The sequence below is a fragment of the Danio rerio genome, chromosome 5, assembly GCF_052040795.2.
Source record: "Danio rerio strain M-AB ecotype USA chromosome 5, GRCz13ab, whole genome shotgun sequence".
Classification (NCBI taxonomy): domain Eukaryota; kingdom Metazoa; phylum Chordata; class Actinopteri; order Cypriniformes; family Danionidae; genus Danio; species Danio rerio.
Genome location: NC_141025.1, coordinates 74,081,858 through 74,106,717, shown reverse-complemented (window position 1 = coordinate 74,106,717; position 24,860 = coordinate 74,081,858). Strand labels below are relative to the sequence as shown.

Genomic DNA, 24,860 nt, shown 5'->3' with positions numbered 1-24,860 from the left:
GGCTGGGCCACTCAAGGACATTCTCTGAGTTGTTGTGAAGCCACTCCATTGATATTTTGGCGGTGTGCTTTGGGTCATTGATGATGAACCGTCGCCCCAGTCTGAGGTCAAGAGCACACTGAAGCAGGTTTTCATTCATCTTTCCCTCTATCCTGACTAGTCTTCCAGTTCCTGCTGCTGAACAACATCCCCACAGCAAGATGCTGCCACCACTATGCTTTCCTGTAAGGATGGTATTAGCCTGGTGATGAGCGGTGCCTGGTTTTCTCCAAAAATACAACCTAGCATTCACTCCAATGTGTTCAATTTTAGTCTTATCAGAGCAAAAAATTTTGTTTCTTACAGTTTGAGAGTCCTTCAGATGCCTTTTGGCAAATTCCAGGCAGGAAGTGGCTTCCGTCTGGCCACTCTACCATATAGGCCTGATTGGTGGGCTGCTGCACAGATGGTTGTCCTTCTGTAAGGTTCTCCTCTCTCCACAGAAGAACGCTGGAGCTCAGACAGAGTGACCATCAGGTTATTGATCACCTCTTTGACTAAGGCCACTCAGCTTAGATGGCCGGCAAGCTCTAGGAAGAGTCCTGGTGGTTCCAAACATCTTCGAGTTATGGAAGCAGCAGAAATGTTTCTGTAACCTTCCTCAGCCTTGTGCCTTGAAACAATCCTATCTCAGAGGTTTAAAGACAATTCCTTTGTCTTCATGCTTGGTTTGTGCTTAGACATGCACTCTCAACCCTGGGACCTTATGTAGACAGGGGAATGCCTTTTCAAATAATTTCCAATCAACTGATTTGACCACAGGTGAACTTCAATTCAGCTGCTGAACCATCTCAAGCATGATCAGTGGAAACAGAACGTACCTGTTTAATGAATTTAATAAATTTGCTACATTTAAAAAAAATATTTTTATCACATTGTAATTATGGTTTATTGTCTGTAAAATTTTGAGGAGATAAATTAATTTAATCAATTTTAGAATAAGGCTGTAACATAACGAAATGTGAAAAAAGTGAAGCGCTATGAATACTTTCCAGATGCACTGATATGTGTATATATACAAATGGAGTTAAAAAAATTTTTAAAAAAGAATATCACAAGTTTGATGACAATTTAACCCCATTTCCTAACAAACCCATGAAATAAGTGGAACAATCAAAATTCGCTTCCAGAAAAAACTGGTGGCCCATAATGGGACAAATCTGTGATTGCTGTATTTATATACCATGGTATTTAGTATAAAAAATCCCACAGTAGGCTACTTCCATGATACACTCAGTAGTTGGTTATCATCAGCATGTGTATACACAAGACGAAACTTATATAATTTTCACTGTCAATACAAAATACGTAACATGGGTTACAGCAAATTGATGGGGGCTGTATTGACGCACACACCCGCGCGTACACAAACACAAACACACACACACAAACGCGCGCGCACATGCAAGCACACACAAGCACAGACCTTATTTTCTTCTTTATGAATGACGTGACTGCCATCTGCTGTAAGATACTTGTAACCGCAGCCTCAAATATTATGAAATGATAAAAATCCATTCGTGACAGCTCAGCCAGTGATGAATATTTTCTTCATTATAATGCACTTATAACGCATCTTTTGAAAATGACATACCACCAAAACATCTACCGATCTTAAATGAATAATGACGACAGAGAGACAGAATAATTATTCATCCAGTTATTCAATTATTCATACAGTTTGTAGCTACAGTGTGAGGTTGTGAGCCAGGCCAGCTAGCATGCTAATCGTGTTGACTGAAGCAGATGTTACAATGCACCGCTGCCCTTAACAAGATGCTGCAGTCGGTTGAGATCACTGCCAGTGAAGAGTACCGCAGCTTTAAATGTTTCTGTTACAGCTTTAACCCTTAAGCTTCACTAAGTACATTTTTGGGCAAAAGTCATTTTATTTAGATTTTTAAAGAACATTTCCCTTTCTCTGAGCAGTTCAGAGATAAGACAAAAAGACACCATAAGAAATTTGAAAGTGATACCAAACACTACCACAACAAAACTACAGGAGTATTACACACCGTACAACACAATCCTGTGGTTAATACTACAAAAATATTAAAGTTATACAATACCACACATTACCACAAGAATACTGCAGGTGTATTATACAGCACTGTACAGCAGAATCCTGAAGTAAACTAAAGTAATATCACACACGACCACAATCATTCTTTAGGAATATTACATACTGTATAACACAGAATCCTGTGCTAAAATGTCCCAAAAACAGCTAGGCCTACTACACAATTACCACATAAGTTTTGTGTTGTAGCTGTTGATGTTTCACTAATTTTTGTAAGGATCAATTCAACAATGTTAAGTCCTCATCCGCTTAAGTAGACTATACCTTGTCTCTTTCCTAAAAAATTGGACACCCATAGAAAAAGAAAGGGAAATACTAAAATTCAAATTATTTTTTAGTTTGTCCAGTAAAAATCAATAACGCCAATGCAATGCAGATCAGTCATACCTAAATTATGGTCTGAGTACAACATGCAAAATGTGCCAACACTGTACCTGTATCACTGTAGTTCCTGTATCACAGGAACCCATATGAGATATGGCAATACAAATTGCATACACTCACCGGCCACTTTATTAGGTACACCTTACTAGTACCAGGTTGGACCCACTTTTGTGATCAGAACTGCCTTAATCCTTCATGGCATAGATTTAACAAGGTACTGGAAATATTCCTCAGAGATTTCGGTCCATATTGACTTGATATGGTCCATGGACATGGTCAGCAACAATACTCAGGTAGGCTGTGGTACTGACACGATGCTCAAAAGGGGCCCAAAGTGAGCCAAGAAAATATCCCCCACACTATTACACCACCCCCACCAGCCTAAAGCATTGTTACAAGGCAGGATGGATCCATGCTTTAATGTTGTTCATTCTGACCCCATCTGAATTTAGCAGCAGAAATTGAGACTCATCAGCATTCAGAGATGCTCTTTTGCATATCTCGGTTGTAACAAATGGTTATTTGAGTTAATGTTGTCTCTCTATCAGCTTGAACCAGTCTGGCCATTCTCCTCTGACCTAGCATCAACATGGCATTTGCGCCCACAGAACTGCTGCTCACTGGATCTTTTTTCTTTTTCGGACCATTCTCTGTAAACCCTAGAGATGGCTGTGCGTGGAAATTCCTGTAGATCAGCAGTTTCTGAAATACTCAGACCAGCCCGTCAGGCACCAACAACCATGCCACGTTCAAAGTCACTTAAATCACCTTTCTTCCCCATTCTGATGCTCGGTTTGCACTGCAGCAGATCGTCTTGACCTTGTCTACATGCCTAAATGCATTGAGTTGATGCCATGTGATGGGCTGATTAGAAATTTGCCTTAATGAGCAGTTGGACAGGTGTACCTAATAAAGTGGCCGATGAGTGTACACGACATTGAAGTTGATATATGTACTATATTTGTTCTAATTATTCTCACTTGTGTTTTAGAACCCTTATATAAGCCCCTGTAATTCTTCTATTCCTTGTTAAGTCTTGCATTTGCATTATATTTTATTGGTGTGCTCAAGCAGTGCATTGACATCTGTCATTTACCCTTTTGCAAACTTAAAACTGATGTAAAAAATATAAGTGGAAATGTTACACCTTTACTCAAGTAAATTCTTACATCAAATCAAATTTAAATTGATCACCTTTAATAATCATATTTTCTAATGTAAACATGTTTCTGTAGCCGTAATGTTCTCCTTTGCTTATTATAATTGCCTTACACAATCACATTTGTACTGCTGCCCGAATAGGATTTTGGATTGGGCAACACAATATGCCACGCTTAGTCTGTCCAGACAAATCTCAGTCATACCGGCCACGTGTACAGGCCATCTGGGGAACATTTTTTCCATAAACAGGTATTTAGATGAGCATTAGATTTACATTCATAATTGGTAATAATAATAATAATAATAATAATAATAACAATTACTAGTATTTTTATTGTTGTTGTTTTAATAATAACAATAATGCTGATAATAATAATGATAATGATAATAATAATAATAATACTTATAATAATAATAATAATAATAATTATTATTATTATTATTTTTATTAGTAGTAGTAGTAGTAGTAGTAGTAGTATAATCCTGAACATCAGATAGTCATAATTTTTTAAGTTTTACAATTTTAAAACAGTTCTTGAAGCCAGATATTATTATTACTGTCATTATTATTATTAATAATAATAATACTAAACATGTAATGTGGGAAGGGGGGAGTGAGGACGATTCTAAGGGCCCATAAATTTCGGGGGCCCGCACAGACATTATCAAAGGCCTGCGCATAGTGCATATTGAGGCTTCAAAAACACAAACAAAGCTTGATATCAGAGGTCTAGAATAGAAGATTATGAATAATGTGACTTTCTGGTTTATTTATAAATTGTGAGATATTTTCCTTTACATAGTTCCTAATCTGCAGATAGCGAAAGAAATGAGACTGCGGAAGAGGAAGGAAACCTTTTTAACCTTATTTGTGATTAAAAATTTGTTAGGTAAAGACCACACAATCTCCCAAAGAATATCATGAAATAAATTATTCCAGTCAAATTTGACATGAGGAATAAAGATTATTTCATTCTGAAAAAGATGCCGAATCTATTTCTGAAAGAAAGCATGAAACTATTTTTTCCTATCACTGTTTCACAAGCATTAATCAATGAAGTAAAAGGGAGTACAGAATCAAGAGAGTTTTTTTTTTAATTGCAATAGCTCCACTGGAAATTGCGTCCATCACTGGCAAACTCTTGTGATTTTACAGGAATACAGTATTTAGAAAACATATACTGAAAATATTGGAAAGAAATGGTGTATGCAAACATTTACAAACTTTAAAGAACTTAAAAAAATGTTTTTCCTTTAGAAAACTGCTTGTAAATTAGGTTATTGGACAAATAACCAGTCATTTAGCAGCGCACAGATTTTTTTTTTTTAATTATTATTAACAATGCTTGAACAGTAACAGAAAGGCAATAATACTTTTTAGAGTTACACAAAAGACTGAGATAACAATCAAATTGCATACATTCACAATCTTTCCATACTCTTTAATGATATGACATATATAAATAAACAAAATAACAAAAATTAACAAAAAATAAATAAATGCTAAAGAAAATTAAGTAGCAGGGGAGTTAAAGTTCTTAAAATATGAAACCAAAATCATCCAATGATGAATATAAATATCTTGCTTTTTGGCTTTTCATCTCTCTTAATGTCTTCAAATACATCACAAATTCTTCTTTAAACACCACTAGTCTTGGGGGAATTCAAATAAAAATACATGTATACGGAATTTTAATAATAACATCAAATTATTCATTATATAAGATATCTCTTTATACTTAAGTATTAGGCCAAACTTAATAATTTCCCATGAGAAGACAAGTCTTATAGATATTTTCTGTTGTATCCAAACTAATTCTTCATCCCAAAATCTTTTAACCTCATCACATTGGAAAAACATTCTGTTGTTTCTGTATCTACATTACAAAACTGGCATACATTTGAGTCATCAATATTGAATTTTAACCGTAGAAACTATTTTGCAGGATAAATGTGATTCATAATTTTGAAGTGCACTTCTTTACATTTAGGATTAACAGGATATGAAAGGAATTTTTTTATAACATCATAAATAATTTTCTTATCATAACGTGACAAAACATAAGCTCTCTTTACAGGTCCTGGAAAACACTGTGTTAGACAATCTCTCAAAAATTAGTTTAAGCATTTTCTATCTGTAAAGTTAACATTTTCTATCTTACGATCAATTATTTTGGGATTTATCGTTGAATATTCTATTTGTTCCTTTACTAGGTTAACCATTTGCAATGGTATATTTTTTTATAATTTTATCATATCTTTTAGGAGAACAACTTATTTGGTATTTTCCACAGAAAGCATCATGACTCAATTTCCTGAATTATCCATACCATGTGTTATTGACCATATGCCATTCTTCCACCATTCGTAAATAAACAAAGATTTTCTATTCACCAAAATACACCTGTTTTTCCAAATAGATGTGTTATGTGGGCTACAATTATATTTAAATATAAGTTTCCAATATAATAGCTCTTGTTGGTGAAAAGCAGAAAGTTTTATGGGACGTTTAGACAATTCAAAATCATCCTGTAATAAAAAACTAATACCATCACATTTCCTAAATATAAATGTAGGAATTTCAAACCAAAAAAATTAAAAAATCATTTTTAATGAAAAATTTTAGCCATTTAAGTTTAATGGCCCCATTCATTATATCAAAGTCTACTGTTTTAAGACCTACCTCCTCATAATCTTTAATCATATCACTCTTATGTATGTAGCGCTAAGAATTCTAGCAAAGCTCTGGAACATTCAGCATTACTTTTCTCAACAACTTTAGCTCTCGTTTCACCAATAATAAACGGCTGATCCAATCAGTGACGAGAGCGCTGCTTCTTTTGTTGACAAATGTAACGTAACACTTTTCAGTCCTTCTACTCGTATGTCACTTTTAGCCGGGTTGCCATGCGCAACGCATCGATTCATAATTTCATTTTCTAGAATTTTCTGGAGACTTTGATTCACAGTTTGATTCATAATCAACGATATTATATTGTATTAGTGATTAATTACTTAGTTTAATTATAAACAGGGTAAGGACGTGTTTGTAAGAATGTTAATCTGTTTAAATTATTTCAGAACTTCAAACTTCACTAGTTAAAAACTTTACTTTTCATGAGGTAATAATTCAACAACTGGCAACCCATCTCTCTGCAACATTGATAATAGGCAGAGAGGCGGGGCTTCGCTAGTGTCTTGGTAGATTCTGGAACATCATCCCCACGCTATGGAGAAAGTAAGTAACTTGAATTGAACAGCTTATTTTAAACATTCTGAAAAATATTTTTCGTGCATTACGGATTGAACCTATTCAAAGAGTGTTTCATATTTGCTCGTTTTATAGGCAGACGCATTGTAGCTCGTTTTAAACCGTATCAATGATAGTAAGAGCTAGTTTGCTAACAACGCGTTAGCATTTGAGTCTGACACGCTGTGCTTTAACCTGCAATCTGTGCGAACGATTCTTCTGCAACAGTTATCTTGAAGATGGTGAGCATTATTTGTACAGATGTTGATGTTTTGGAAATTAAGTGTTTATACGACTGCTCGGTCACCTCCCATCAGTTAGCAAGTTAGCATAAGCTCATGTCAGGTCTAGAGACTTCTGTGTGTGTGTGAATGGCTGAACATAATTTCATTCAAGCCAGTCTTGCTGTTCAAAACTAAGCTGATGCATTTGTTATCTTTTTTCTTCAGACCATTTTGAGGGATGTAAACGAAAACAATGGTTCCGACGTATTTCCTGTTTTGCATGTTTTAATTACTATAGCTTTTGAGTATCCAAAAAAGAGCCACATACTGATAAATTATGTTATGATATCTGTTTTAACATGAAGTTATGATTGAATTATCTCTAGTTAGAGTTATGAAATAGTTTGATAACAAGCAGGAAATGTTCATGGGCCAATGACATGACCACATTGAAATGGTCTATTCAGTTAATATTATGTGCAACTGCATTAAAAGGTTTATTGTACGATTATAGCTTAGGATAGTACGCAAACGTCCTCTTTATACTGTATGTTTTCACATTTTTCTTTTCAGTGTGATTTTACAGTTATCATGGATCGTTATTAAGTCATTTAACAACATCTATTGAGCTTTGATTTCATAAGCAGTAGTGTGTGTTTCATAAAAGTGCATGTGTTTGAATGCAAGCTGTGACTCTATGGGACATCAGCTGTCAGTGACGATTATTTCTGGTCTCCACAGCAGATGCTGCTTTCTATTCCAGCAGTTCACTATTTTCAAGAAATCCTGTTTAACACCAGTTGTTAGTCAAACAAAGCTTAATCACCTAAAAGGAAAAACAAATAAATGATCTAGTAGTTAAAGAGCACTTATTACGGCCCTTTTTACAAGATTTAAAAAAATGATGTCTCTAGAGCAGAGGTGCCCAAACTTTTTCGTATGAAGGGCCAAAAACCAAATATCATTAAGAGCTGTGGGCCGAAGGTATGCATGGGACGATTACCATTTTCAAGGTATACCATGGTTTGTAAAAGCTAAGGTTTTAAAACCGTCAACATGTTCTTCAATACTGTTCATAAGTTATGTGTAAGATTTTTTTACTTAATTATTTTTGTTTTTTTTTGGACGACACATTCTAAGAAAAAAGAAATGCGAGCTGTCACTAGTGTAGTACCTTTTCAATTTGTACCTAAAAGGTTCATATTAATACCTCAAGGGTACATATTAGTACCTTAAAAGTACAAAAGTAGAAAACTTTTATTTATATATATATATATATATATATATATATATATATATATATATATATATATATATATATATATATATATATATAAATAAATAAACTTTTGAGGTACCAAAGGTACCACCCCAGTGACAGCTCGTGTAGCTTTATGTCTGAGTGCAGTATCTCCAGCCGAAATTTTAAATTGTTAAAAAAATCTGTTTTTGAAACAAATGAAGACAGCAGAAGTCAATGATTTGTTAATTCAGGCACGTTTACTGTTCCAAAATATTTTAAAAGATTCTCAAAATAGAATATATAGTGTTCAAAAGAGAAAAAAGTTTTTCCTTTTTTTTATCCAGACATTTAAAAAGAATATATTTTAGAGCAGTAATCAAAATATCGTGAAAAGGTGATATTTTTATCCAAGGTTATTATACTGCCAGAATCTTATATTCGGCCCATGCCTAGCTGAAGGTAAATAATATACCAAACTATATTACATTAAAGTGCTGCACAGATGGTTGTCCTTCTGTAGGGTTCTCCTCTCTCCACCCAAAAAAAATGCTGGAGCTCAGACTGAGTGACCATCCGGTTATCGATCACCTCTTCTTCTCCTCTGATCACTTAGCTTAAATGGCCGGCCAGCTCTAGTCCTGGTGGTTCTAAACATCTTCCACTTACAGATGATATAGCCCGCTGTGCTCATTGGAACTTGCAGAGCAGCAGAAATTTTTCTGTAACCTTCCCCAGCCTTGTGCCTCGGCAATCCTGTCTCGGACAGACAATACCTTTGTCTTCATGCATGGTTTGTGCTTTGACATGCACTGTCAACCCTGGGACCTTATATAGACAGGTGTATTCCTTTTCAAATCATGTCCAATCAACTGAATTGACCACTGCCTAAACATCAAGAATGATCAGTGGATTTTAGAGCTTGACAGTAAACGCTGTGAATACTTGTGTACATGTAATTTTTTTTCAGGTTTTTTTATTTTTAATAATTTTGCAACATTTTCCAAAAGCTTTTTTTTCACATTGTTGTTATAGGCTATTTTGTGTAGAATTATAAGAAAATAAATGAATTTAGTCCATTTTCGAATAAGACTATAACATAAATAATGTGGAAAAAGTGAAGCGCTATGAATACTTTCCGGATGCACTGTTTGTGTTGTAAGTCCACAAGTTGATTATTGGACAGGCCTAGTCTCAGCAACTTCCAGTTTTCTCTTGACAAAAATGAAATGTGTTTGTTTTTGAATCTTTCTTTCTCCATAGGTATCGCAACTGAAGGATCAAGGAAACAAGGCGCTGAGCGCAGGAAACCTTGAAGAGGCGATTCGGTGCTACACAGAGGCTCTGACCTTAGACCCCTCCAATCATGTCCTCTTCAGTAACCGATCTGCAGCTTATGCCAAGAAGGGTGATTACGACAATGCCCTGAAAGATGCCTGCCAAACTATAAAGATCAAGCCAGACTGGGGCAAGGTGGGGTTTGTAATTGCTGCTATTGTCTCTCTTTTCCTGATATCTCCTCTGTTACAGTCAGCTGATTTCCAAAATGTGGTCAAATTGACACTTGGCAAAGACTTATGCCCTTCCATTGTCAATTTCTTTTTTTAAATTGGAGCTTACTAGCTATTATTAAAAAAAGAAAAAAAAATTGTAAACAAGAAAATGTAAGGACAAGGACGATGGGAAAATTAATATTTTCTGGAAAATATGTGTTGAATCCAGACAGGAAAATAAATTTGAATGACATAATCGGAATGAAAGAAGGGGTTCCAAATGAAGATTAAAGTTCTAGCCTACAGATTAGAGTTAATACAACGTATCACATCAGATGGTGAATGAGAGCAGATATCAACTATGCCTGACACATTTAGAAATTTCTGGATTTATAGCATCTGTTTATGTGACACTTTAACTGCGGTTGATTTGTATTTCGGGATAACAACAGTAAGACTTCTGTGCGTATTCAAAATAACAAAACAGCATTGTGATTCATAAAGTAAACAAACAACAACCAAAAAAAGCATGAGCTCTTGAATTTTGTTTATTCACTTTCCAGGTCTGCATTAAAAGTCTTATAGGAGCCCCTTCTTACTCTTTTTAACGTTCAAGCCCCCCAGTGCTATTTCCAGCTATTTCCATTTTTGTATATAGATTTATATGTGAATATATATGTATATGTATATATGGCAAGAATAGACAAAACAGCTATCTTTGTTTCCTGAGCCATAATCTTCATTATTCCTTTAAGGGTTACTCAAGAAAAGCTGCTGCTTTAGAGTTTCTTGGGCGACTAGAAGATGCCAAAGCAACCTATCAGGAGGGGTTACGTCAGGAGCCGTCCAATCAGCAGCTCAAGGAGGGACTTCAAAACATGGAAGCACGGTTAGCAGGTAAAAAAAGTCATTGTTTTGACTACAGTTTTTGATGTTGCGTTCAGTCTTAAATTTATAATTATATAGTTATATCAGTATGTTTAACACCCTACAAATGTTTTTGTTTTTTTAAATTTAAATCTTCACTGTCACTGTATAGTGTGCTTCACAGACTGTTTTTCTCCAACTCACCTACTTACCCACCTGCACAAATGTTGTTGTTTTTTTATAGCTCTCTGCACTCCTTTCTTTGTTTATTTATTTTTTGTGTAGAGGAGAGTGATAATAAACAAAGCGTTTAATCAGATTCACTGTGATGATTATTGCCGTGTTGTTTATAGAAAAGAAGATGATGAACCCATTTTCCATTCCCAACCTGTATGAGAAGCTGGAGGGCGACTCTCGGACCCGAGCGCTGCTGTCTGACCCCAGCTACAGGGAGCTGCTGGAGCAGCTCAGGAACAAACCCTCAGAGCTCGGCACGTAGGTGTTCTGTGTGTTGTTCTGGTGCTTGCTTTCTATTTTCATCCTTTTATATTGGACTACAGCTAATCTGTAAAAATATATATGCACTTTTATTTTGACATTTATATAGTTGTTATACAAAAGTGCTCAGCATAAATGAGAATAACTATTTGGTAAAACGGTATGTTTAAATGCACCAAAAATATTGCTTATATTGACATCAACACATGTTCACATATCTAAAACTATTGTTATTATTCTTTATTTATATATTAAAAATGTAAATAATAAAAATGTATTACTAAAATGTGACTCCCAGTGTGCACAGATTTACCAGGTTAGTCAGAGTAATGTTGTCTTTAATTGTTTTTTATATAATGTTTTATTTATTTTGTGCTCATGCATTTTAACATTCCAGTTAAAGGAGAAAAGGTCTTAAATAGCTCAATTTAGTCTATTTAAAATCGAAGGTCAAGTAGAGTGCAGTCCATTATGGGATGTATTATCCCACAGAGTGTTCTCTTTAACCGCACATATTGGAAATATTATGCTATTCTGTTACTTGAGAATGCAGAAAACAATTTCTCCTATAAATGTGAGCAGCATTCTTTCTGTATCGTAAGACTCTTTGTTTTAACGTGTAGTCATCGCTATTGTTGTTTTATTTTGAATGATTATAGGAAGCTGCAGGATCCTCGTGTGATGACCACTCTCTCTGTGCTGTTGGGACTGGATCTTTCTGGCATGGATGAAGAAGAGGAACCGACCCCACCACCTCCCCCTAAACCCAAAGAGACCGCTCCTCCTCCTCCCAAAGAGGAAGACCTGCCGGAGAACAAGAGAATGGTACTGCTGCCAAAGCACATATCATTTAGTTTTTCGTTGCTTAGTACGGCTTGGTCCAGCTCTCTTTTAAGGGGTTTTCCATAGTGTACAATAAGTAATTTTATTTTATTTATTGTTTTAGCCATCTGATAGTAAAATGTAATATGATAGGGGCGTCACATTCTCAATATGATATTGAACTGTTTGATGGGACTTAAATTTTTTTTTTCATTTCGGGTTAAAGTACAAACAGAAACAACAAGCCAAAATGACAGGTAAGATAACAACACAAGTTTAATTCAGTATTAAAATAAATCTGTATTTTCTGATAAAGTGCAAACACATCATTTAACAGAATTAAATATCAGTGCATGTGTAAAGGTTTTAGTTTGAACATACTTTTTTTTTTTTTTTTTTTTTTTTTAAACGGTCTTAGCTAGGAAGTCTATCTAAGACTCGATTGCAATTCTACCCCTTAGCCCTTCCCCTTACCCCTACCTCTCTTTTTGCATGTTCTCGTAAAGGAGTAGGGGTGTCCCAATTCTCTTTAGCTTGAAGCATGAGATCGCAATGACAGATGATGACGTGTGCAGGTGCTGTAGTGCTGTCCCATATTTTGAAGCCTTTCCCATTCACCCTCAGTTTTAAGGGCCAATGGGAAGGGGTAGGGGTAGGGGTACAAAAATAGAATTGGGATTGGGCCCTAGTAAACACAAGTACATTTTATTGAACATAATTTATTTTCATTACCAATTATCATAGTAGAACAGTTTCTAAAGCAGTTTGTGATGCATTTTGAAAACTGGAGATGAGCCCCTGGTCTAATGCGCCACCTGGCTTGAGAAACCCATTCTCAAAGACTTATTATTAGGGTAGCAAACATATTCTGAATGCCATCGGCAAAATTCAAATGAGCCATTTTAATCTAGACTAATCTAGATTAATTCCGAGATTAATCTAGATAAAAAAAAAAAAAAATAAAAAAATAAAAAAAAAAATATATATATATATATATATATATATATATATATATATATATATATATATATATATATATATATATATATATATATATATATATATATATATATATATATATATATATATATGCCCACCTATAATAACAACACAAGTTTAATTCAGTATTACAATTAGTCAGTATTTTCTGATCAAGTGCAAACATAACATTTAACCGAATTAAATATCAGTGCATGTTTAAAAGTTTGAACACTTTTTTTTTTTTTTTTTTTTTTTTTTTAAACAATCTTAGTCTATCTTAAGTCCATCTAAAAAGTCTTAAAAGCTTAATTTTGTCGTTTAAGTGTAAAACTAGTTAAAAAGTGATGCAATAAAGCGTACAGTAAAAAAACAAAAAAAAATCTCAAATTTTACCTCATTTTAATAGGGAAAAACACCAACACTTAAGAATGCAAGATTATATGCTGTCATGGCTTTGCAATCAAAAAATGTCTTTAGAATGGAAATCAATGGGCCAAAAACAGCCACCAACTTAACGAAAGGATAGTCAGTTTGCCCAGAGTGTATTGAGTTTTTGAAAACTTCCCAAGCATTTTCCCAAAATATGCCAAAATAAAAGATTTGTCACCAAAAAATCATTTCATTTGCTGAAAAACAGAGGAAGTTGTGACCAAATTAAGTCTCAAAATCACCCCAGAGAGGATGAAAACATCCCCAGCAGTACATAAGGGTGAAAGAAAAAGCTAGATAAATCCCAGCTATTTTGATGTAGAGCTGAACTACAGTGGGAAAAGTGAGTCTTGCCAAACCAAATCATGCCATGCAGCGGAAACACTGCAATTGATTGTGACCTGACAGAAACGGTCTGATTAAAGCATGTCTGTTACTCCAGGCCTTGAAGGAGAAGGAGCTGGGAAACGCAGCATACAAGAAGAAAGATTTTGCTACTGCACTGAAGCATTATGAAGAAGCTATAAAGCATGATCCCACCAACATGACCTATCTGTCAAACCAAGCAGGTAAGATTTATTCATGCATTAGAGCTGTATCGTGAGTGCTGATGGATGCACTAATGCTCCTAGGCTGGAGGTTCAAGTCTAGCCGTATGATTGGTTTTGGTAATATTCTTCTAATAAATCTTAACTCAAATCTAAAATAAAAAAGGCCTAACAAATAATGGTTTATGCTGTAGCTTAGAGTAGTTCTCAGAGTTTACATTAGAAGTCAGTTGTTAATCTAAAATAGTACAAACTTTGGTCACATTTGCATAATGTAGAATTAGTGCTATTGACAAACAATTAAATAAGACTATAAGCTCAAACTATTAGTTAGCTGATTATTAATAGTTTATTTAGGTAATGGTTGAGATGGATCTTCCACATATTGATTTATGTGTTGTTCATGTTTAATTTAAAGTCTAAAATAGGAAGAAACCACCTGAACTGCAGTCACAAATACACCCAGATTATAAGTGGATACTTATTTATATGTTTAAAAGCCATATCACCTGTATTTTAATAAAAATAAAAATCAAGAATGAACCAGCTGAAAAAGATATTCAAAACAGAAAATGATCTGCTGATAATGCTAAATATAAAAATGTACCATCTTGTACAACATTTCATATATTTTCAATTAATGATTCAACAATTCACGTATAAAAGCTCATGTTTAATTATAGGTGGATCATTTTTGAAAACTGATTCAATGATATAAGTTTGGTAGTTTGTCGCCACCTGTTGGTTACACAATGTAAGTGCTTTCACCAGCATCAAGTCCATTAAATGGGGATTAAAACTTTTCCCATAAACATCAGTTTTTATATCTGAACTAAACTGTTCTCACAGTTTTTCTGTGTTATTTAATTGTTTGTAACTAAAAAAAAAAAAGTGTAAAAACTGAATCTCGATCAAACGCAGATTTAACTGCAACGCTTATTAGAAGGATTAATAAACATATGCAGATCATTATCACTTATTGTTCATATTACGTGGGTTTGAATTGAGATCCTGATATTTTCATGTTTAATTGTGCAGCTTTACACTGAATGTGTTAATACACCAATACAGTGACAGAAAACGCCTTTAATTAATAGCCTAAGAAAGCATTGAGGTCCCACCACAACTTTTTTTTTTGTCATTGTTATATTTTACGGGCAAGTCAAAATGCTTTCATACGCTTGATTTGAATGATGCGGGAGGTGATTTCTCTGCAACTGTTTAAACGTTGGATTAACCTTTAAGGTAAAGTTATTAATCTGTGGGTCACGTGCGTTCCGAACTGTGGGGTCATCCGTTACACCCCTACAAACAACACTCATAAAATATTCATCTGACATCCTTCAATTCGATCAATGGTAAATATTCTAAGATTCCCTGTAAGTAGATACTTGTTGCTAATTGTTTCTGTTTTTTTTTTTTTGGTCTATCAGCTGTGTATTTTGAAAAGGGAGATTTCGATAAGTGCAGAGAGCTTTGTGAGAAGGCCATTGATGTGGGCAGAGAGAACCGGGAAGATTACAGACAGATTGCCAAGTAAGTTTGTTTTCTGTACTAGATGGTTATGGTCTATTGGCAAAGTTTTTTTTCTATTTTAAAATGTTAACTTGTTGTTGTTGTTGTTATTATTATTTCGGACTCTTGGGTCCATATCCAAAAACATAACTACATACAATCATAAATAATACATATTACAACACCATTTAAAAAAAAACATACAAACATTTATTACAGTGCTTCCATTACTAGGAGCGGTACTTGGCATCACTTAAAACGGTTATAAATAAATATATATATATATATATATATATATATATATATATATATTTTTTTTTTTTTTTTTTAGATAATCAGCAGACACGTACAACAACATAATGAGTCAAATGCTATTATGTAAAATAATCTGACCACCTTGGAAACCTAAGCAAAATTCACTGCGCATCATTGAATGCCACCTGGAGCTGCCCCCAGAGTATTTACACCACAAATGTGCAGTATATAATCAACTACAATGAGCTGTAAAAAGAGCTAGTTTAATATCATCTGGGTATACATTTACAAGCAAAAATATTTGTGTAACCATACAATTTACAACACTAGCACTGCTCTGACTCTAACTGCATTTGGTTTGCTTTACAGCATCTTTATTCTTATGTCTCTCTCTGTCTTTCTGCAGGGCATACGCCAGGATCGGCAACTCATACTTTAAGCAGGAGAAATACAAAGAGGCCGTCCAGTTCTTTAATAAGAGTCTGACAGAGCATCGCACACCTGATGTCCTCAAGAAGTGCCAAGAGGTCATTCTCATTTTTGCAAAAACACCACTTATTTGTTTTCCTTTTGGATCAGTCTTATCTTACTTTAACATGGCAACGATTAAACAAGAGATTTGATTTTGTTTAAATGATTATTAGCATTGTATTACTTTGAGTTGGGGTAATACTGTAGCAATACAGCAAACATGTACTAATTTACAAGGGTGTCACTTTTTTTAAAAAGTTGGGAAACACAAAATTAGGGGAAATCTTTCAGTTTAAATTTTATTTTCTGCAGTTCTATATATTTTAGGGTCTGCGGTGATACAAAATGCAGGGCAAAATTTGCTGATCAAACAAATTTTATTTCAAACTAACCTAAATGTCAATAACTATTATTAACGGTGTGATGAATCACTATTTTGGAATATCAATTGCAGATGAAAATCATCTAAATTAATATGTAGGAATATATTATGAAAATGTTGATCATTATTTTATTAATTGTAACAAAACAAAAAACATGTTGTAGTTCCTGATGCTAATTTTCTGTGCAGAGCAAATTCCTAAACATTAGACTAACAAAAAAGGATTTTGTTAGTGCCCTCCTTCAGTTGAAGTTACACCCCTTCTTATTTATAGTAGTATTGAGAGCAAAAGAAGAGTCCAAGGAAGAGACTTAAACTCAAAACTAATATATCTCTATGTTCTCAAACTCTTATTAATGGGTACGAGATTAACTTTTGTTTTAGTATGTATGTGTGAACTGAATGTATGTGTGAAAAACAGTATATGTTTACATTTTGTTTTGTTTTTTTGTTTTTATTTCTAAGCTCTGTTCACTTTAGAAGTTGCATCTTGGGTTTTTATCATAACTTATTTTTACTTTCAGGCGGAGAAGATTTTGAAGGAACAAGAGAAGGTGGCCTATATCAATCCAGATCTGGCTCTGGAAGAAAAAAACAAGGGCAACGATGCCTTCCAGAAGGGTGTGTATATCAATCAAATCAAACCTACTCATGAATATTATCTCCCACAGGATGTTCCAGTTTAATAGGATTTTATTTGAAATGGCTACATTGTGACAAACCTGTGGTGTTGGTGTCTGTTGTTTAGGTGATTATCCCTTGGCCATGAAACATTACTCAGAGGCCATCAAGAGAAATCCATACGATGCAAAACTCTTCAGCAACAGAGCCGCCTGCTACACCAAACTGCTGGAGTTCCAGCTGGCCCTCAAGGTACAATCACACACATACAGTTGTAGTCAGAATCATTAGCCCATTAGAATCATTAGTGTTAATTATTTTTAAAAATATATCCTAAATGCTGTTTAATGTTGATATATTTTTATACATAATTTTTAAACCTAATAGTTTTAATTGGATCTAATACCTTTTACCTAATACGTTTTACTAGCTGTTTTGTAAGATACTAGTTTTCAGTTTAAAATGCAATTTAAAGACATAACAAGGTTAACTTTTAGTTATTTGTAACAGTGATTTATTCAGTAGCCTATTGAAAATATATATTTCTTAAGGGGGCTAATAATATTAACCTGTAAAAATAGTGAGATCAAAAAATACTGTCGAAAATGTCTTTAATTTTTATTACATTTATTAACCATCAATGTTTGGTCATTTTTCAGGACTGTGAGGAATGCATTAACCTAGACTCTACCTTCAGTAAGTGATTTAAAAAAATACTTTTCAAGTAAAAATGTATATTATAATTTATTAATTTATTTATAATTTTTTTTTTACTGTTTGCATATAAAATGGGTTAAACACTATATATAACAATCATGTAAGCACAGCAAACATTTTACAGCCCAATTTCAATCATGTTACCACATGCCAAAACAATTACAAATACAAAACATTTGCATGTATAAAAATTACAACATTTGAAAGACAGAAAGAGAAAAAAGTCAAAGAAAGTGTAAGGGGATGAAAGGGAAAGCAAAAGAGGATGAAAGATAATGAAAATGAAAAGGAAAGTGATGGGGGATAAAAGGTAAAGCGAAAGAGGATGAAAGATCGAAAGTGATAGAGAATGAAAGGGAAAGCGAAAGGATGAAAGATCGAAAGTGATAGAGAAAGAAAGGGAAAGCGAAAGGATGAAAGATCGAAAGTGATTGAGGATAAAAGGGAAAGCGAAAGAGGATGAAAGATCGAAAGTGATTGGGGATGAAAGGGAAAGCGGAAGAGGATGAAAGATCGAAAGTGATAGAGAATAAAAGGGAAAGCGAAAGAGGATGAAAGATCGAAAGTGATTGGGGATGAAAGGGAAAGCGGAAGAGGATGAAAGATCGAAAGTGATAGAGAATGAAAGGGAAAGCGAAAGAGGATGAAAGATCGAAAGTGATAGAGAATGAAAGGGAAAGCGGAAGAGGATGAAAGATCGAAAGTGATAGAGAATGAAAGGGAAAGCGGAAGAGGATGAAAGATCGAAAGTGATAGAGAATGAAAGGGAAAGCGAAAGAGGATGAAAGATCGAAAGTGATAGAGAATAAAAGGGAAAGCGAAAGAGGATGAAAGATCGAAAGTGATTGGGGATGAAAGGGAAAGCGGAAGAGGATGAAAGATCGAAAGTGATAGAGAATGAAAGGGAAAGCGAAAGAGGATGAAAGATCGAAAGTGATTGAGGATGAAAGGGAAAGCGGAAGAGGATGAAAGATCGAAAGTGATAGAGAATGAAAGGGAAAGCGAAAGAGGATGAAAGATCGAAAGTGATTGAGGATGAAAGATCGAAAGTGATTGAGGATGAAAGGGAAAGCGGAAGAGGATGAAAGATCGAAAGTGATAGAGAATGAAAGGGAAAGCGGAAGAGGATGAAAGATCGAAAGTGATTGAGGATGAAAGGGAAAGCGGAAGAGGATGAAAGATCGAAAGTGATAGAGAATGAAAGGGAAAGCGAAAGAGGATGAAAGATCGAAAGTGATTGAGGATGAAAGATCGAAAGTGATAGAGAAAGAAAGGGAAAGCGGAAGAGGATGAAAGATCGAAAGTGATAGAGAATGAAAGGGAAAGCGAAAGAGGATGAAAGATCGAAAGTGATAGAGAATGAAAGGGAAAGAGGATGAAAGACCGAAAGTGAAAGAGAATGGAAAGGGAAAGAGGATGAAAGATCGAAAGTGATTGAGGATGAAAGGGAAAGCAAAAAAGTTCAAAAGATGATCAAAGGGAAAGAGGAGGATGAACGAAAGTGAAAGAGGAGGAAGGAAAGCAATATATGATGGAGAAAGCGAGAGGATGAAAGAGCAATAGAGCATGGAAAAAGCGAAGAAGAGGAAAGGGAAAGAGGAAGATGAAATGGAAAGCATAAGAGTATGAAAGCGAAAAATGTTGAAAAAGTGATTGATGATGAAAGAGCAATAGATAATGAAAGCGAAAGAGAGAGATAGAAAGTGAGCGTATGAAAGCGATAGAGGGTGGTAGTGAAAGCGAAAAGGGGAAAGAGGAGGATAAAAAAAGCAAAAGATGATGAAAGAAAGCGATCGAGGATGAAAGGGAAAGAAAAACTAGATGAAAGAGCGATAGAGAATGAAAAAGTGAAGATAATGAAAGGGAAGTAGGATGAAACAGAGCGAAAGCGGATGAAAGGGAAAGCAAAAAAGAGAACAAAAGTGAAAGTGATAATGAAAGACAGAAAGAGGATAAAAGTAAAAGAGAAATAAAAAGAATGACTAAATGAAAGACAAATAAGATAAAAGCAAAAGGAGAGAGAATAAAGGGAGGATGAAAGAGAATGAAAGACAGGAAGAGGATGAAAGTGAAAGACAAAACAAGGGAAAGTGAAAGAATGAAAGTGAATGAATGAAAGAGTATAAAGAGAGGAAGAATGAATGAAAAAGTCAAGTAGAGGAGGAAAGAGAATAAAAGCGCAGGATGAAAGAAAGCGGACTAAAGAGACCGAAAGAAAACTAAAGCGAAAGTGATGATGAGAGGATAAAAGTGAAAGAGAAAATGAATGAATGAAAGACAAAAGTGAAAGCGAGAGAATGAAAGACAAAAGATAAGATGAAAGCAAAAGATTAAACAAGGGAAAGTGAACGAAAGAAATTGTAAGCAAGAGAACGAATGAATGAAAGAATAAAGGGAAAGAGGAAGAATGAACAAAAGACAAGTAGAGGATGAAATGAAAGGGAATGAAAGCAAAAGATAGACAAAGAAAGTAAAAGCAAAAAATGAATGAAAGGGAGCGGATAAGAGTAAAAGAAAATGAAAGAGTGAGAATGAAAAAGGGAGAAAAACAGTGAAGTACAATTCATTTTCCAAGTGTGTAAAGGAGAATGTGACATCATTACCCTTCTCACTCAAAGCTTGTTGTAACCAGTTACCAGCACTGACTTGGACAAACTGATGTACATTATTTCTCCCTAACTACCATGTCAGTAAATGAATATTTTCACACTCTCCACTCCTGCTTCATTCAGTTAAGGGTTACACACGCAAAGGAGCTGCACTTGAGGCCATGAAGGACTTCTCCAAAGCAATGGATGTCTACCAGAAAGCTCTAGAGCTCGACTCCAACTCAAAGGTTTGCAAGAACTGCTCTGTGATTGATAGCAAGGAGATTTATGAGGATTGTGCTGGTCAACATTATAATTCTGTTTCTACAGGAGGCCACAGAGGGTCTGCAACGCTGTATGGTGAGCCAAGCCATGCGTAATGACAGTCCGGAGGATGTGAAACGGAGAGCCATGGCGGATCCAGAGGTGCAGCAGATTATGAGTGACCCTGCCATGCGCATGATCTTGGAGCAGATGCAGAAAGACCCACAGGCCCTCAGCGAGTAAGACACAACTTAAACATTTAATATTAGTCTTTTTTTCTTTTTCTTTTTTTGTGGGTCTCATTTCAGCCATCTGTAGCCTTCTGTTTTGCTTGTTTTAGAACCGAGCTGGAGGGGTTAGATTTATGAGATGCATAAAATGTGCAGCATGTTGAAGGGAAGCTTTGAGAAACCTTTTATTTATTTATATACATTTATTTTATGTTTATTTGTTTGTTCATTAATTTATTTTTCATTTATTTATAGATAATTTTAATTTATTTTTAGATTTATTTATTTTTATATGTATGTATTTATTTATTTTTAGATTTATATATTTTTTATTTATTTATTTTTAGATTTATATATTTTATTTATTTATTTTTAGATTTATATGTTTTTATATATTTATTTTATTTGCGTATTTTATATTTATTTTTATGTTTATATTTTATTTTAAATAAATTTATTTGAATTTTATTTATTTTAGGTTTACTATATTTTTATTTATATATTATTATTATTTATTTATTTATTTTTAGATTTACTTATTTGTATTTATTATATTTAATTTTAGATTTTTATATTTTTATTCATTTTTAGATGTATTTTTTTATTCATATTTATTTTTAGATTGATTTATTTTTATATTTATGTTTTTTTTATTTATTTTATTTTTAAATATGAAAATAAACATTTATTTTTATATTTGTTTTATTTTTTATTTTTTTATATATATATATATATATATATATATATATATATATATATATATATATATATATATATATATATATATTTTTTTTTTTTTTTTTTTTTTTTTTTACTTATATTTTTCTATCTATACATATTTATTCATTCATTTATTTTTTTATATATTTATATATATGTTTATTATTAATATAAATATATCATATAAATTATAAATATATAAATTATATAAATTTATTATTATCGAATATTCACAATAATAAAAACTGAAAAAATTTTTCGGATTTTCCTTTTAACTCTCCAACAGAAAAAAAACAACTTCAAAATTGGTGCTACCACAATTTTAAGGACCTGATGGTAGGCATGTTCTTGAATTTCCTAATTGTCTTTTCTTCTTTCCATCCAGTCATCTAAAAAACCCGGTCATCGCTCAGAAAATTCAGAAACTGATAGATGTTGGGTTGATAGCCATTCGGTGATCAGAGGACCCAGAAGAAAACCAGGACATTATTCATCTACACAACAACAACAAAAGAAGCTGCAAGTGATGGCGGCAACGTTCCAAACTTATCATTTACTCCCAAGTTTAACAAGCAGCCTAACCCTTCTCCTCCCACTCTTCCTAATTGGATTTTTTTTGCCTTAATTGGATTAAAAATGCAACAACATTGATCTTTTCAGCACTTCATTCGCTAGTGTCCATTTGTCCAGTCACGGTTTTCAGACATGCCAGTGTTCATGGAGTAAAGTTATTTGAGAGTATCTAGCCTTAGACACTAGTGGGTTAAAAGAGTGGTTTAGAGCATTCACATTAAAGCAGTTTTATTATTTTATTGTTTGTTTTTTGTATTTAATTTTTTACATCTCAATATTTGGCTTTTTTTTTCTGAATGCCATTTCATAATGCATTTAAACAAATTTGTCTTTCTGTCCACTTTTGACTGTATATGGTGGTTTTGTTTTGCTCTAGATTGGAGGAGAAGGAAAGGAGGAAATGTCGGCACATTAGCACGCCAGCAGTAATTAATTTTCACAATGTAGGCCTGTTAGAAATCTGTCTGTCTCTGAATCTGAATGCATTGCCATTATTGTATTATATAATGCACTTCTGTGTGTGGGAGAGAGAGCGAGAGAGTTTCATGGCTCAGAGGGCTTGTTCACGTCTGTTTTGGCTTCAGTTCATGTTTTGCGATCTCTTAACTGACTGTGGTTTTTAGCATCACCATATTGAAATGTGACATCAGTTTAATAAAGTTCTGGATCCATGAAGTTGTGTGATTTTTCTGTTTTTTGTAGCTTGATGTCAGGGTATATTATGAAACGATTTGGCTGTTAAATACCTAAAAAGTGGCATATGAACCGTAGTACAGTGTATGTGTGTATATGTGTGTGTGTGTGTGTGTGTGTGATTAGTGTGTAGTGATTTAATAATCACTACTGAAAGTCCAAACACTAAAGAGAAAATCCATCGACGCTCAGCTCTACAGATCCTGAACCATGCAAGCTAGTGGCGACAGCGGCGAGGAAAAAACTTCATCAATTGGTGAAAGTGAAGAATTAAAAAACCTCGAGAGAAACCAGGCTATATTGGGCACAATCATTTCTCCTCTGGCCAAACGTCTTGTGCATAGCTACAGTCAAGGCGCTGGAGGTTGGAAGCTGGACCTCAGCGAAGACTTGTCTGTCCCTGGAGCGGCACAGGAATCAGTCTCATGCTCTCCTCTCCTCCATGACCACCACAATAGCTGCACAGGATACGGCCTGGTCCAGGATATGGAAACCTTGGGATCATCTCGTCGCTGGTCTTGGATCTAATCAGTGGCGCTGCCTAGCCTGAGGGTAACGGGATAAGTATCCCCAGGTGGAAATAGAGAATAAAGAGAATAATTAGTGTAGCTGCTGTTCATAGTGTATAAACGAGATGCAGAAACCTGTGTGGAGCACATTCATGCATCATACCGCTAAGTGATGCACTGAGTGAATGCTTTACTAAAAAGATAGGTCTTTAATCTAGTTTTGAATTGGAAGAGTGTCTGAGCTTCCGACAATATCAGGAAGGCTATTCCAGAGTTTAGGAGCCATAAATGAGAAGGCTTGACCTCCTTTACTCGACTTTGCTATTCTAGGTACCACCAGATCCCCCCTGAGTTTTGAGTTCTTAAAGAGCGGGTTGGATTGTAGCGAGACAGAATGTCGGTTAGATAAACAGGAACTAGATTATTTAAAGCTTTATAGGTAAGAAGTAATATTTTAAATTCAATACGAAACTTAACAGGCAGCCAGTGTAAGGAGGATAAAATTGTGGTGGTATGATCATATATTTAAGACCTGGTAAGAACTCTGGCAGCTGCATTTTCTACTAGCTGAAGTTTGTTATTAATAGAGGATGCTGGGCAGCAAGCAAACAGAGCACACCAGTAATCCAGCCTAGAAGTCATAAAAGCATGGACTAGCTTTTCTCCATCTGGCATGGATAGCATACTTCGTAACATAGCGATATTTTTCAAATGAAAGAAGGCAGTTTTTGTGACATGGGATATAAGATTTTAAAAGTTAAATTGCTGTCTAATATGACACCTAGATCTTTTACAGTAGAGCTAACGCTAACTTTGTATCCCTCTAATTGTAGGTTGAGTTGTGTGATCTGCTGTGAACAGGATTTAGGCCCAATAAGTAATAACTGTGTTTTGTCTGAGTTTAAGAGAAGAAAATTGTTGGTCATCCAGTCTAACATCTTTAATACACTCAGTTAGCTTAGACCGGGCCTGTCCAAACTCGGTCCTGGAGGGCCGGTGTCCTACAAAGTTTAGTTCCAACCCCAATCAGACACACCTGGGCTAGTTAATCAAGCTCTTACTAGGCTTTCTAGAAACATCTTTGCAGGTGTGTTGAGGCAAGTTAGAGCTAAAATCTGCAGGACACCGGCCCTCTAGGACTGAGTTTGGACACCCCTAGACAGATCAGAAACTCATCAGGTTTAGTTGAGTAATTCTGTTGCACTGTTGAAGCTCTGTCACGAAAATCAATTCCTCGTATGTGTGAACATACCTGGCAATAAAAATAAAGCTCTTTCTGATTCTGATTCTGAGATGCATTAAACTT

The 24,860-nt window shown here is 34.5% G+C and overlaps 1 protein-coding gene across 2 annotated transcripts; it reads left to right on the top strand.

Annotated features, from left to right (window-relative positions):
* Positions 1 to 6,856: 6,856 nt before the first annotated feature.
* stip1 (stress-induced phosphoprotein 1) lies at positions 6,857 to 23,027 on the top strand. 2 transcript variants are annotated; one of them, NM_001007766.2, is given in 14 exon segments: positions 6,857 to 6,902; positions 9,642 to 9,851; positions 10,627 to 10,768; positions 11,092 to 11,233; positions 11,896 to 12,061; positions 13,911 to 14,037; positions 15,450 to 15,552; positions 16,193 to 16,313; positions 17,164 to 17,260; positions 17,388 to 17,512; positions 17,920 to 17,956; positions 20,710 to 20,813; positions 20,896 to 21,068; positions 22,165 to 23,027. In NM_001007766.2, coding segments are annotated over 14 exon segments (1,629 nt in total). In that variant the 5' UTR covers positions 6,857 to 6,893; the 3' UTR covers positions 22,238 to 23,027.
* Positions 23,028 to 24,860: the final 1,833 nt, after the last annotated feature.